General features: G+C 37.1%; 1 protein-coding gene across 5 annotated transcripts in view; it reads right to left on the reverse strand.

Annotated features, from left to right (window-relative positions):
* Nucleotides 1-5,097: 5,097 nt before the first annotated feature.
* Nucleotides 5,098-15,705, reverse strand: part of PTPRK (protein tyrosine phosphatase receptor type K) — a 434,312-nt gene continuing 423,704 nt past the window's right edge. For all 5 annotated transcript variants that reach the window (XM_032215027.1, XM_032215025.1, XM_032215026.1 and 2 more), the window contains 5 exons: nucleotides 15,194-15,325; nucleotides 11,574-11,699; nucleotides 10,076-10,239; nucleotides 7,927-8,062; nucleotides 5,098-5,318 (listed from right to left, as the gene is read on the reverse strand). In XM_032215027.1, coding sequence (XP_032070918.1) covers nucleotides 5,265-5,318; nucleotides 7,927-8,062; nucleotides 10,076-10,239; nucleotides 11,574-11,699; nucleotides 15,194-15,325 — 612 coding nt within the window. In that variant the 3' untranslated portion in view covers nucleotides 5,098-5,264. The remainder of the gene's footprint in view (nucleotides 5,319-7,926; nucleotides 8,063-10,075; nucleotides 10,240-11,573; nucleotides 11,700-15,193; nucleotides 15,326-15,705) is intronic.

A 15,705-nucleotide genomic window follows, 5' to 3' on the forward strand; every position in this document is an offset into this window, starting at 1 on the left:
GCAGCACTGGGTTCACCCCTTTCCGAGTTGTGTTTGGCCAGGACTTTGTTCCTATTCCCGAAGTTCCTCTTGAGCAGCCGCAGGTTTCATCCATCTCCGAGTGGAGTGAGCGGTTGCGGCATATTTGGCCTTTGGCACTTCGTACTTTGGATGCTGCGCATCGCGTGCATAAGAAACAGGCTGATAAGAAACGTGCTCAACCTTATCAGTACAATGTGGGTGATCAGGTTTATCTATCCACAAAGTTCCTTCAAACTACACAGAAATCAAAGAAGTTGGGCCCTAAGTATGTGGGCCCATTTCCCATAATCAAGGTTATCAATCCTGTTTCGGTTCGCTTGCAGCTTCCCAAGCACCTCAACTATGTATACCCTGTTTTCCACGTTAATCTCATTAAACCTGTTCGTTTTTCATCTTTACGTCCGCCAGTGGATCTGCCACCTGCCCCCCTATTGATTGATGGTGAACAGCATTTTGAAGTTCGAGAAATTTTGGACTCTCGAAAACGATGGAATCGGATTCAGTACCTGGTGGCTTGGAAGCATTTTCCCCAGTCTCATGCCGAGTGGGTAGACAAGTCCCATCTCTGGACCCCCCAGCTGCTCCGCCAGTTCTATTCTGCTTATCCTGACAAGCCCTAGTTGTCTCTCCTCCCTGACTTTCTCTCTCTCCCCTCCCTATTTTTCTTTTTCTGTTTTTTGTTGTTCGTCTGTTTGTTTGTGTTTTGTCTTTTTCCAGATCTGACCGCCTTTTTCTGGAGGAGGGCCGGATGTCAGCCTCTGCTTTGCTGCTGCTTCAGCTGCCATTGAAACGGGGAGTGGGGGCATGGTATTTGGGAGGAGACTACTAATTGTGCTGGAGGAAGATTCTGGAGTTTCTGCTGCCTGTCTTACTGCGGAGGAAGTTTCCCGCCAAGGCCAACGGCACCGACATTCCATCTTGGTGAAGCCTTTTGAAGTTATCTCACACCTGACACTTGGGAGAATTATGATTGGACTGTGACTGGGATGCCAAGGGGTGGGGAATGGGTTATTCTATATATCATTTGCTTTCGCGCCTAAATAATCAGTCTTCGCTTTGCTACGCTTCTGTTCATTTATAATTAATAAAAGTACACTTGATTTCTATCAATGGAGTCTTGTGGTTTTCTTTCCTGATTATCCAATGAAGGAGTGCTGACAGCTGCTCCTAATTCCGCTATTAGCGATCTTGAGAATAGGGACTGCAGTTGGAATGGGTGTAGGTGGAATGACCCACTCCATTACACAGTTCAGGCAGCTGTCAGAAGAATTCCAAGAAAGCCTGAACCAAATTGCTGAACTGTCATGCCATAGATCTTTTAACTGCTGAAAAAGGTGGGCTACGTGTATTCCTGGGAGAAGATTGCTGTTTCTATATGAATAGATCAGAAGCATTCCAGGGGGTGGTCAAAGAACTACGAGATCGAGCTTCCTCTATTGGTCAAAAAATACAAGGAACAGATGTGTGGTTCTCTTGGGTACCAAGAACAGGTTGGATTAAGCAAATGCTATTTCTTTGATTATGTGGAATCACAAGTTTAGCATTCCTCCCTTGCATAATACCCTTGCTTAAACAGCTTGTTATGAGGTCTGTAAAAGAGATACGGGCTGAAAAGGAGTTCATGATAATGGCAAGCCTAATCCCACATACCCTCAAGGAAGATGAAGCTTCAGATACTAGCTCCTATATTCAAATTGCACTCTTAGAAGTAGATAAAGTGATGCTGGAAGATAAGCCCTAAGATGTGTATTGCTGGTATCCGTGCTTTTTTTCTCTATTCTGTATTCTGCATGCTTATATTTTTAATCTAACAGGCTAGACTCAATTGTGGGTATTAATAGAGTCTAGAAAGGGGGATAAAATAGGATGTAAAGTGAGATTTGGACATTAAGTGTGAAACCTACTGGGTCAGGCTGGACAGCCTCTTGGGACCCCTTTACTTCTATATTAAAAAGCCTCGTAGGCAGAATTGCAGCTTGCAAAAGAACAGGAAGCAAGTGCCTAACCACAAGACGTCCCTATGCCAAAACCTCTGTCAAAAGTCCAAACCATAAAGTTCAATTAAAGTTCATTAATGACATACCTGTAACAAAAGGAGAAGTAAGACCCCATCTCCTTATAAGGCTTTCTCCTCAAGGTAACCACTAAGAAATGAGTTAAGTGTTTCTGTGTTACGCTGCCTTTGAGAATGTATAAGAACACATGCTTCGATAATGAAGGTTGTTCGGAATTTGCAATGCTAGCCATGGGCTAGCTTTCTGAACCTGGCTGCCAAATAAACTTTTCCTGTATCCTGAGAAGTCTAAAGCAATAGCAATAGCAATAGCAGTTAGACTTATATACCGCTTCATAGGGCTTTCAGCCCTCTCTAAGCGGTTTACAGAGTCAGCATATTGCCCCCAACAACAATCCGGGTACTCATTTTACCCACCTCGGAAGGATGGAAGGCTGAGTCAACCTTGAGCCGGTGAGATTTGAACAGCCGAACTGCAGTCAGCTGAAGTAGCTTGCAGTGCTGCATTTAACCACTGCACCACCTCGGCTCCTTAAAGCCTGTCATTTTCTGCAACAACCTAAATCAGAAGCATGGAAGTTTTTCATGAAACAGGATTACAGTAATATTCTACCGTATCTGTTGGATTGTTTTATTAGCAACATTATATTTTGATAGGGAAAGCAAAGACAAGAGACCTAGTTGTCTCTGCCCATTGGTGTTGGTACTGATTGTCCCAGAGGCATGTATATAGAGCCATAGACTGAGTTAAGGAAGCTGACGACACCCCACTTTCATACCTGAATACTGATTTGGAGGAACAACTTCTTCCTTAAGATGCACTTCCTGCTGCTGGACTTTCCCAATCTGCCATTGAAAAAGGACTTTGGTTTCTGATAGGCAGGAACAAAATGGGTTTGTTGTTTCTGAAGGTAATCAGCTAGCCATCTCAGTCACTACTGTATTGAAGTTATTATTGTGTTCTTTGTTTTTGCCTTTTTTTTTAAAAAAAAAAAGAGGAATCAGGAATGATTCCTTCCCTCAGCCTGCCATACTTGGATGCAAAGCAGCACTTAAAGATATAGGAAGGAGCCACACTGGTCGTAGTGGCAAGGAAGTAGGCCTTGATCCTGATGGTCCTCTCTCTCTTGCCCTCCCAGAAAGTTGGGGGTGACCCCAAGCCTGGTGCAAGTTAAGATGTCCTGAACTGGCTCTGGTAGGAGCAGGAGGCCCAATTGAGGCACTACATTACCTCAGGGGTTTAGGGTATTTTATGCCAAGCTAACGGCCACCCTCTAGATGTCCAGCTCCAAAGTCACTAGTAGCTCCAAAGATCCTTAAATAGATATGGTGGAATAATACTGTAATCCTGTTTCATGAACAACTTCCATTTAAGGCCTTTATTTTTAATAACATACCATGTACTCTTATATTTGGCTCCCCAGAGAGACTTTTGTATCAGTGTATAAAAAGAGTTGTGGATCTTGGACCAGTTTCCACCAATTTTTTTTTTATTAGTGTGAGATGAATTACCTTGCACAAGGGAACTGTGATGTGTGTGTGTGTGTGTGTGTGTGTGTTTTTTTTTCATAAAGAAATAAGTGCAATCAAAATAGGACACATGAACTTAATATTTTATAAAACGTCTTTAATTCACTCTTGTTTTACATGAATATTCATCAGCACCTTATCATTTACTCTTGATAAAAAAAATCAACAGGACACAGTAAATGTTTTTTTTTTCATTATGAAAATATGTCCAGGCTTATGAATGTGCATATGAAGAGCAAAGTAAAAAACATACCAAAGCTATCACCTAACTCTTGAATTGATTCAATCCATTTGGGCTTTGTCAGAACACAAAGCTACCATTTCCACAAATCTAGACTACCACTGGGAGAAAAGCTGGAGCTTCTTTGAAGCCTTGGACCAAAGCTGATTTCTTGGCTTAGCCAGGAAGTCATGAACGAAGACCAGAAGATTCCTCCAGCATTTAAGAAGGGAACAATGTGTTGGCGTGGTGGCCTAAAACTTGTGCCTCAACTGTAAACATTAAAATAAATGTTATTAACTTGCATTTTTATTTATGTTTGTACTTGCTCTGTGTGTCAAGCATTCATTATTAACCCACTTATTCCTTTAAAAAATGAATGAAAGATTATATAACTAACTAACTAACGTACTAACTAATTAACTATATATATATATTTAGTTAGTTAGTTAGTTAATTAGTTAGTTTCTATTTGATTTCTTATTATATAAACTGAAAAAAAACACCTCTATATAGTCTGAGAAAGAAGTTTTATGTTTCTTCTTGCTTACATGAATTTCATTCATAAGCGTGTACACACACCAACCAAAAAAGTATATCGATGTCTTCTGGCTTATCCATAAAAGATATTTTCATTCTCTCTCCTTCTACTTACACAATACATACAAAAAATAATCTACAAAAATCATTTACACTTGATTTCAGCAACAATGTTTCTAAGAAAAAAAATGGTTCTGTCCAACCATCATAAAAGGAATGTCAGTAAATAATAAATACAATGTGCTTTCTTTCCTATATAAACATATTTACACTTGAGTCTTTGGCTTATGTTTGAATTTCTTTATAAAGAACTTTGATCAGGCTGTCATTGCACAGTAAAATAAAATATGCCATTTTAAAAAAATGTTTGTGGGATGTGTGGCTGTATCTGTCTCTATATATATTCTTGCAGCACATAAAACCTACAGATTATCAATCTGTACACAGTCTTTTAAAAAACTTTTAACAGTATGAAATTAAGAACAAGTGTGAAATAAAACATTCAGTAGAATAGATACATGCAACAGATGACAGGACTAATGTAGCTGAGAGACGGTGGAATATGCAAACATTGGAAAGTTTTATTTTGAATAGCAGATGTGCTCTGCCTTGAGTCTTAATTTATTTTTGTGGCACTATATTCAGATTGTATACAACAGTCTCCCTCTCTCTCTCTCTCTCTCTCTCTCTCTCTCTCTCTCTCTCTCTCTCTCTCTCTCTCTCTCTCTCTCTCTCTCTCTCTCTTTCTCTCTCTCTCTCTCTCTTTCATATGTGTATATATATACTTTACACCATTTATTAAGAAAAATACTTTTGCATTTAAAAATTAAGTCTCCCTTTCACTAAAACACTTCTTCATCGGTTCAACAGCGGATGCCAAAACACAGTTTATTAAATTTCATATTATTTGGTTCACTTGATTGTATTTATCATTTCATATTAAGATGATTCAAGGTACTCCAATGCAACATCATAGCAGAAACGATATTGTTCCTAATAGAGCAAAAAACACAAAAGTTACATTGCATTTGTGAAGGAAAGAAAATGAAGTAAGCACTACTGCTCCATAGACTTAATTACATATTTTGTTCTTAACTCACCATGTTTTTATATTTGCTCATGATTTTTGTTAAAAATTAATAATAATTGGAATTCCTCGCTATCAATGGCTTCATATCTTATTATGATGCTCATTGCTAGTTATTTGTCTACCAAAGGATAGTTCTGCTCTTTCAAAATAATAATAATAATAATAATAATAATAATAATAATAATAATAATAATAATAATAAAGTATTAACATTCATTCATCAACTGACAAACCTCAATTTTTAATACTATAGCTGGTATTACACCAAACTGAATGAATCATAAAACTAAGTCGAGCAAATCTAATGTAAGCTCCCAAAATAAAAAAAGAATGTGAATAAGTCAACATATATAGGTTATAATATGGTTATGAAAATGTGTATTTCCTAACAGATATATCTTTTACCAAGGCCCATGATCTGGAAGGAACAATAATCTGAGTGTCGAAAAGAAATGTCAACTCTTTATCTGATTTTTTAAAAAAATTTTTTAAAAAAATTACCCTTCCTTCCAGGTGTAGAAACCACCATCATACGGCACGTAAAAGGAAGTGTGAAAAAAAAACACCCTAAAATAATTTACTGCTGTGTGGAGGTCAGGTGAGAATGTTTGGCTGGTTCCTTCTTAACAGCTTTTGGAGATGCGATCAAGCATTTTGCCCACATAAAACATGACCTTGAAAATACCTCACTTTGGCAGCTGCTCAGACTGTAACAGAATAGCACCATTGCTTTGTGCTTTTACGTATAATCAAAGCTGTTAGATATCATAGCAGGCTAGAAATACTAAAATAAACAACACTGATTATAAAGTATGTGTCTTGAAGTGGTTTTAAATTATAAGTGGGGAAGATATAAAGTACAGATCAGTGGAACTGCCATCCTCCAGTCTGGCTGAACAAAACAAAACCAGTGCATAAATCTACTAGTGGGAATATTTTGCCAAGGAAAAGATGCAAAAGGGATTTATAAGTAATTGTAATGGTGGTAGCCAAAGAGGAAAATATGTTATTTTTCATAGGTGTGTAATGTTATTCCACAAATTGATCCGAGACTATAACTCTTGCCATAATTGGCCAAGAATGGTAGGAGTTCAAGGGCTATAAGGTCTCCTCTCTTGCCCCAAACTTGACCCTATGTTTCTCCTTTCTTTCTGCCTTTTCATCCTCATGCCTATTGATTTACCTCCCTGCTTCCCGTTCTTTACTCTTTCCCACTTTATATGCTGTAATATTTTAGGAAAACAAATACTAGGCAAATATGCTAATTACGGTATGCCTTTTCTGTTTGCAGGATGTCAGTTGTTTTAAAAAGCCCCACATCAGAAGCACTAGAGTTGATATGGGATTCTAATTTCTATTGCTTTTAGTTAGGATTGTTTCCATAATTTGAGAGGCTGGGCTGTGTAGATTGATTTACCTTATATTTGAATGATTGTTATGAAATTGAATTCAAAGAATAATAAAAAAGGCCTTTAATAGTCACAGGTTACAAATTCATAGGTTTCAAATTAGTACTGGCAATAAGCACATCTTATTTTATTCTGATGCATGCAAAAAACCTTTATTTCAACATTTTAAGTGTCTGCAGTTTAAAAATGTACAAGTCTAGATTTAATTATAAACTTCAGGATTTAATTAATTCTATATTGTTACCTATGGATATTACATGGATCTTTTTGTCTCTTTTTTGGTAATTAGCCATTTTCTTATCTTTTGTAGTATTTACTTTGACTAAATCTCCATAATGTACCTAGTTTTTTCTTCTTCTTTGCATAACCATCATCTCTCTCTTTCACTCGCTCTCATTTCCCCTATTAAATATAATTACTGTTACGAGCCTGTGCTCTTTGAATTGAATCATTTAATGTTTTAATGAATTTTTGATGATGCCTCCTGTAAGATTGGAAATTCTCTATGTATTTTATTTGGCAGAGATAGGTAAATCCAGGCCAGCCTGGATAGCAAACTATTTTAATTCCACAGAACTGTCTGGAATTTTCTTGACAAAAATTAGCATTTCAGGCTGATCCCTTGTTTAAACCATATATGTGTTAAAAAGAAACAATTTGATGCCTTCTCCCCAAAAACTCATCTTTACAAGCTACATTATCTTCTCCAATCACTCTTCTTAGTTAGCATTGAGATGATAGCAACCCAAAATTGCCTGAAACTCTGTCTCATGAGTCAAACTGGGACAGGAAGTTAAAGAGAGAGAAAGATGTTTCCAGCGATTAGTGTGGAACTACCATCTCTCAGATTTATCAAAGGCCTATAGAGGTGGTGACTAGAGCCTTTGACCTTCAGCATACATTGAGTGCACGGGAATACTTATACAGCTATAAATCAGTATTACTACATTCTAGATGTATTCTAATTATTTTAGAATGTTTTGTTAGTAATTAATTGATCATAGTCTGTATTTCTTGGTGTCTTAGAAAAATGATTTTATTTAGATGACTTATATGATTTTCATCCGTTTGTTTATCTGTTTATCAGCAAAACATAACTTACCGGGGTTTCTACCATGTTAGGCTTACTGTTCCGTAAAGTTTTTACTGCATGGAAAACATCAATGACATTTTGCCTTTTAACCATTTCCACTACAATGCCTATAGCACAAAACATCCCACTTCGTCCACCGCCGTTCCTGAATAGGAAAAGACAATGGTTAATAAAAAATACTGCCTTTGTAAAGAAGAAGCGATGCGGTGACTCAGCTAAGGTTCTGAGCTTGTCGAACAGTAATGTTGGCAGTTCGGCGATTCAAATCCCTAGTGCCGTGTAACAGAGTGAACTCCTGTTACTTGCCCCAACCTAGCAGTTCAAAAACATGTAAAAATGCAAGTAGAAAATTAGGGACCACCTTTGGTGTGAAAGTAACAGTGTTCTATGCGCCATCAGTGTTTACTCATACCGACCACATGACCATGGAGATGTCTTTGGACAGTGCTGGCTCTTTGGCTTTGAAACGGAGATGAGAACCACTCCCTAGAGTCAGAAACAAGTAGCACATATGTGCAAGGGTAACTTTTACCTTACTTTACCTTGTAAAGGAGGCTGAATTAGTTTGAAATTGAGCAATTCTTCCTGTTCTTGTTATTGGATGTTCCCAAGACATTTAAACAGACCCTATTTGTAGTTCTTTGCCTTATCTTTAATCAATCTCTGCTCATTCTGAGTTTTAGCTTTCGTGTCATTAGTTCTACACATATGGATTATTATTATGTGTTTGCCTTAGTGAATCCATCTTCTTTCCACTTCCATTATCTCCTCTTTCCATTTTCAGTTTTTCACTCAACTTTTTGCGGCATCCACTCTGGCTTCTTCTTTTCCATCCTCCCCCCCCCCTATTATTTGTTATGGTGCTTTAAGTATATCTTTTCTGAGGTTCGCCTTGGGCTTCAGTTTCTCTCGCCATTAATTTTTAGTAATAATTGCTTTAAGATTATTCAGATTCACCATATTGAGATCTTTATATGTATTTTATATGTATGTATGTTAGGGTGTAGGTATATACATATGTATATAGCATATCTATATGCATGTTATGTATATGTATATAGCATATCTATATGCATGTTATGTGTACACCTTTGAGGGTCGGAAACAGAATTTCATTTTTAATGTGTGCCAGAGTGCCAACAGAGGGAAACATGACAATAATGGTTATCTTATCTTTAACATATGTGCTTGATTACATTAAGATTCACTATTCCTGAATATAAAGCATTTCATCTGTACATGTTATTTTTCTTTAATTGTCCCACAACTTGTGTTTTCCCTGTTGATTAAGATTAAGTCAAGCAGAGCTGATCGCTCATGCCTTGTTAAACCCACTGAAGGATTTTCAGAGAGACACATCAATTATTTTCTTGAAAGGACCATGTTTGTTAGAGTTTATCTTCCAACAGATGTTGAAATAATTAAAATGTCCCATCACTACTCCTTCATGTCTTTTTGAAAGACGTGTAATTAGCATTTGGTAATCTCCTATTATGGTTTTATATCATCCTTCTTTTTTTTCCTTGATAACCTGTTACCTAACAATAGCCTTGTTGTATTTGGGCTCAGTTTCTGTTTCTTCACCCCAATATGATTTAATTCTAATTAGCTCATAATTACACAGCAACATGTTGAAAATGAGTATGGGAAGAGGAGAGAGAGATGGGGAGTATGGGAGGAGAGAGATGGAGGGGGAGAGAGGGAAAGGGAGGGACAGAGAAAGAGAGAGAGAAGAAAAATTATATATTCTTTGCCTTAACAAAATTGCCTAGAATGAGGGACTATTAGAAGGAGGAACTTAAATTTGTTCAATGTTCAATGGTTGTAGGAAAGTTTTTGCTTAGAAAGTAGTTCTAAATACTTGAGGTGGCTAGTATATACAATGTGGTCTGAAATATCCCTCATGTTTCCATTACATTTATTAATCTAGATAACCCTGCCCAAGTGTGTGATATCATCAAATGAGATATGCTATCATCAATGAGAAAGGCACATACCATTCTTGGGAAGAAGAAATATTCCTCTTTGACTAGAGAAATAGGAGTACACACTATTGTTCTGTTAGTGAGACTTACCTAGAACATTCACCTACATGAAATTCCATTCCACAGCATAGAGATAATAAATAGTCAGGATTAAACTGTTAAATTACACTTACAGACAATGAATTATGGTTCTCCCTTCCCCTTCTTCACATTCTTCTTGCCACTTTTCCACTTGAAGAATTAAGTTTAGGAATGACCTCTTGGAGCCTGGGACATCCCTATGAGGTGCCCAACTCAGATACTGGAATTGCTGAACCATCAGGTAACCTTCCTGAGGCTAATGGGGGAAAAAAGCAATTGTATACCCACTATGGACAATACCATGATGTTACAAAAGAATGAGTGGCTATATTAAGATCAATGAAAAGTTAATGGCATGCTAGCTTTCTAGTTCATCAGGCAGGATAGCAGAAAGCACAATGACAATTTCCTTTTACTGTCCACAGTTACAAAAGTGTGAAGATGAAGAAGAGTTGGTTTGCAATGTAAGTTAAGTCATATCTCAATTTGCACTGTTGCTACAGGAAAAAAAGTATTCTTCAAAAATATTATTTATTTATCACCTTTTTATCTCACATAGTGAATTCAAGATAAAAGTTTGCAATTATTTAGTCAAATTTCTATAAACAGTCCCGGTCCAAAGGGCTTTATTCTTTTGGGTTGGGGAAATCCATCTTTGTCAGAGAAAATGTAGCTCAATTAACAATGCCACAGATTAATTTTAGGTGCTGCATTTGATGCAAAGCAAGATGTTCAAAGTATTTCATTTTTTCAAAAGTCTTATAAAACAGATTAGGCTGGCAGATAGTAAAATGTGGTTTTTTAATGCGGAAGTAATCCGATCATCAGCAATTCTAATTTTACAGAATTTTTTTCCTTTCTCTTTTCTTGCAAACTCCTATACCATCTGAGAAAAGTTTGAAAACATTTCTGGAGATAGATGAGGGGATTTCCAGAGAAAAGAACAGCTGCTAGGTTGAAATAAAATTCAATGTTTTCAATTCGATGTGTGCGGTATTTGGATCTGATATGGGTACGTTCATTGTACCTTTTGGAGCCATGATTTTTTCTAGGGTCAAACTAGACCTCCAACCTAAGAAAACAGCCACCTGAATTAAGGAGATTGTGTGGATTACAATGCCTCCTGAACTTAAAACGAGTAAGTTCCAGAGCCTTTGTGGTTATGGAATACTGTATATTGTGTAGTGGCAGGAACCAGATTGGTTACTTTAGTAACCAATCATAATACATGAAAACCTTCACTCAAATACGATTGTTCTAAGTTTCCCTCCAAAACAATTGTTAACAGTTAGAGTTATCTAAAGGTTAGTTTTAGTTTAGCTCGGCTTAACACAACTATATACATTCAATACATAACAGAACAAGCTCAAGAAAAGACAAGTTTCTTGAAATGATTGTTAACAGGTCCAGCAAGGATGTTGTAGCTGAAAGAAATTGAATTGTAGGAGTTGAGGTCCACATGTCTTAAAGTTACCAAGATTGAAAATCGCTACCATACAGTAAGTTTTTTTAATTAAAGCCATTTAATTTTGTAAAAAAGTTCTTCTGAATACGGAAGTCTATTACAATAGCTTGGTAAACATGCCTTACCCTTGTTAAATTGCATATCCTGAAAATTCTGTTGATTACATCACACTCCATTGAGCAGGACATGCACTCAACCTGAATAGGACCATATCTCAGCATTCCTTCCTCTGGCCAATATTGTGGGCAACCCTGTGTGATATTAAATAAATGTATGGAAAAACTTAAGTAGCTTTAGACATTGTGCTAAATCACCATACAGTGTGGTGTCTTCTAAGTAAGACATCAGAATCACATCAGATAGCTTAATCATTATGCAAATACAACAACACAAGATTGGGAAAAAAAAGTTCACATTGTTCCACTTTTGCATGGTAAAGCAGTTTTAATTACCCAACTCTTCCATTAATTGCAAGTGCTGATGGAGCTCACAGTTCTCATGTTTAATTAAACTGGCTCACATCTGGAAGGAGGGCAACAGGTTCAATATATGAAATCTTCTTTTTAGCAGTCTCTTTTACATTAAATATTTTACTTTACGGTGCAGAATATACTATTAGCCAGCAAGGGTGTGAATGGATAATAATATATCTGGGCCAATTTGATAGCATGACAAACAGCCCAATTTACTTTGTACTAATATGGAGATTTTCCAGTAGAATTGGGACTCAAATTGCAAATCTCAGCTCAGTTGGCTAAGATTCAAAAATCATAGCTTTTTTCCCCTTTTATTTGTTACCTTGCTGTATTTCAGATTAATTCACTAATGGATCTTTGTGCAAGAACAGTATATGGATCTTCTAAAATAGGAAACAGGTATAGCCTAAAGCACAAAAAGCAAGGCACTGCTATAAAAAAAAAACATAGTGCAGATGACCCTAGTTTAGAAACTTGAAACATTAAAAAAAAATAGAAAAGTTTTTTCTAGAAAGGAGTACAGAGATGTGAGCATGGTGATACACTTTTTACTTACTTACTTCTTTCCTTCCCTCCCTTCCTCCCTATGCAATGCAATACAATGCAATAGCAGAATTGGAAGGGACCTTGGAGGTCTTGTAGTCCAACCCCCTGCCTAGGCAGGAAACCCTATGCTGTTTCAGACAGATGGCTATCCAACATCTTCTTAAAGACTTGCAGTGTTGGGGCATTCACAACTTCTGGAAGTAAGCTGTTCCACTGATTAATTGTTCTAACTGTCAGGAAATTTCTCCTACTTCTATTTATTTATTTTAAATGCTCAATACTAATGCCATTTATATACTCCTAGGCAAGAAACCTATAGCTATCAGAAGAATAGCTTCAGGATGTAGAGTGTGGATAAATTTTAAAGAATTTAGCAATAACAATAGCACTTAAGACTTATATACTGCTTCATTGTGCTTTTACAGCCCTCTCTAAGCAGTTTACAAAGTCAGCATATTGCCCCTAACAATCTGGATACATCCTTCGAACCTCGGAAGGATGGAAAGCTGAGTCAACTTTGAGCTGGTGAGATTTGAACCCCTGGCAGTCAGCAGAATTAGCCTGCAGTACTGCATTCTAACCATTGCACCACCATGGCTCCTATGATCAACTAAGGTTAAAGACAGAAAATACAGTAAACAGGGTGAATGATAGATGTGACGGAACAAAAAAACCTATAGTTGAGACAAAACAATTGAATGCCCAGTACTTTCTGACACAGCACCAACTGCTACAGTATACCAAGATACCGAAATCCAAGAAATCAAGATATTTTCCAGAAAATCAAACTTTTCCTTTTCCCAGGAAAAAGCAGAGGTGGTATGCGGCCGGTTCACACTGTTTCGGGCAAACCGGTAGTGGTGGCGGTGCGAGGCTCTGCCCACCCACCCTGATGTCATCATGGATCTTCTGTGCATGTGCAGAAGGTTCTGTGCATGCCCAGATATGCCCAGACGCGCACACTCCCAGTACCGAACCGGTAGTGAAAAGAATAGAATACCATTACTGGGAAAGAGTATCAGTAAATAATACTGAATGACAGAACAAAGGTTTGATACATTCAGCATTGCTTCATGAAAGTTCATGACTGAAGTCTTAGCAAAATCATTTATGTGAGTAAAAGTTAGCAAAGTAAAACCTTAATTTAACAGATGTCCATTTAGGAAATTTTGGATAGTGTAGATCAGATTTCCTATGAAACACCTCCCTGAAATAGCAGACTAGTATGTTATATCCAAAGTAGTTTTAATAAAGCAGTTAACCTTATATTATTTGTGGCAAAGTAGTCCATCAATTAATGTCATTTGCCTAGTATATTTACATTATGCAAATAACACAAACAGTTGCAAATAAAATAAATAATTTGTGGCTCAGGAATAATGTATGTTCTACTTCTCATAGGCTGTTAAATCTAGATTTCAGTGTGCTCTCCTTTCTTACCACTTCTACATGCAAGTAGTGTTTCTTACTTCACAGGCTCATGGAGAAATGTATATCAATCAACATGTTTTCTGTTTGCTTATTCATCTCGAATAATACTGAAAACCTCAGAAAGGACCAGGTCTAGATTTGATTCTCTCCTCATTCTGTCTGAATGGGCTTTCTTCAGTCTGGAATTCAGTTGAATTTAATGCATTGGCTAGTTAGTTACATTATAATTATATTTTATAATCATGTTTATGTATTTAAGACCCCAAAGGTATGTCCATTTATGTAAAAGATGTTCCTTATAATTTGCTGTAGGTATCCAAGCATTCTCAGAAATGCTCTAGATTTTAATGTGAACACATGCTCCTTTAGTATTTATCTACTAGCTGATAACCCAGCACTGCCTTGAGAATTAGTTCATACCAACCCTCCTTCCACGAACATCACATTTCTAATCTTGGATTTTCCCCCTTACCAGAGGGAGCCCCCTTGTGGAGTACTGTGAAGCCGTTACCATGGCAACTCCACTGCGTTGTACAGTAGATGCCATTTTAAGGCAGTATGGTAGACTTAAAGCACAACAGGCAGTTAACAGAACAGACATTCCAAGGGGTGTTAGGGGTGTCTTATCCCCACCATATTTGTTTCCAGAGGGCAGTAATCTGTGTACCAAGTTTGGTTGAAATTGCTCGAGGTGTTCCAAAGTTATGCTGGAACACACACACACACACAAACAGGTATGTATATATGTATGTGTGTATATACCTATACATATAGGTATGTGTGTATCTACATCTATAGACCTCTAAATGTGAGAGGCCATTTGGTTCAGTGGTTAAGGCACTAGACTGGAAATTCGGAGATTGTGAGTTCTATTTTCACCTAAGGCATGAAAGCCGGGTGAGAGAAAATGACTTTGAGCCAGTCACTTTCCCTAGGCCATGATGTCAGGCTTGGGTTACAAGTTGGTTGGTCAATTCCTGTCTCAAACAATAGATCAACACTCAGTTGATAAAAACAAAAGCACCTGCAGGAAAATACTAGATATAAAAAGGAATATTTATCTAAATCTGCATAAGGAAGACACATGAGTTTATGTATGTTATGTATGTGTGTGCACATATACAGTATATCTGTATCTATGTGGAAGCATCTGTAGTACAGATGTCTATGCAATGTACCGTATTCAGAACATCGATACCATTTCAGACTGAACATGAGCGAAATTTTCTACTGAAAAAAAATAAGTCATTTTAAGGTGGATTGCACAAACTTTTTGACCATCAAGATCTTACTTGCGCTAAATCAACTTCATTTAACATCACGAGAGAGGTACAGCCATAATCATAGACTAGTCTCCAGAAATCTTTCACAGTGTTTGGCAGAGGATGCTGTGTGACAATGAAAGCAGCTGGTTGTCTGTAGCTCTGTATTTAAAAATAGATAAAATACAAATAAAAGAGAAATGCAGGCAGCAATATCCCCCTCTTCAAATAAGTGTATAAATCTTACACAACTACTGCACCATTCTCCAGGTTGAGCAACAGAATAATAACACAAATAGACAATTTATTAACTCCTTTCATCTTGAGATGGATAGGATGGGAGTAGGAAATAAAAAAATTAAATCATGGCCAGAACTAAGGAACTTGTTAGTTTTTGTTTTCACTTTAGTTTACTTCTTTGTCTTGGAGAAAGAGAGCATGATAGATTTATTTGGCCTCATGATAGATCTTAAGGTAGAATGACCTTGACCATGAACAGTTACCTGCTTTTGTTTTAGTTATGCTGGGTGTCAAGAAGTGGA

Source organism: Thamnophis elegans, chromosome 4, assembly GCF_009769535.1.
Source record: "Thamnophis elegans isolate rThaEle1 chromosome 4, rThaEle1.pri, whole genome shotgun sequence".
Classification (NCBI taxonomy): domain Eukaryota; kingdom Metazoa; phylum Chordata; class Lepidosauria; order Squamata; family Colubridae; genus Thamnophis; species Thamnophis elegans.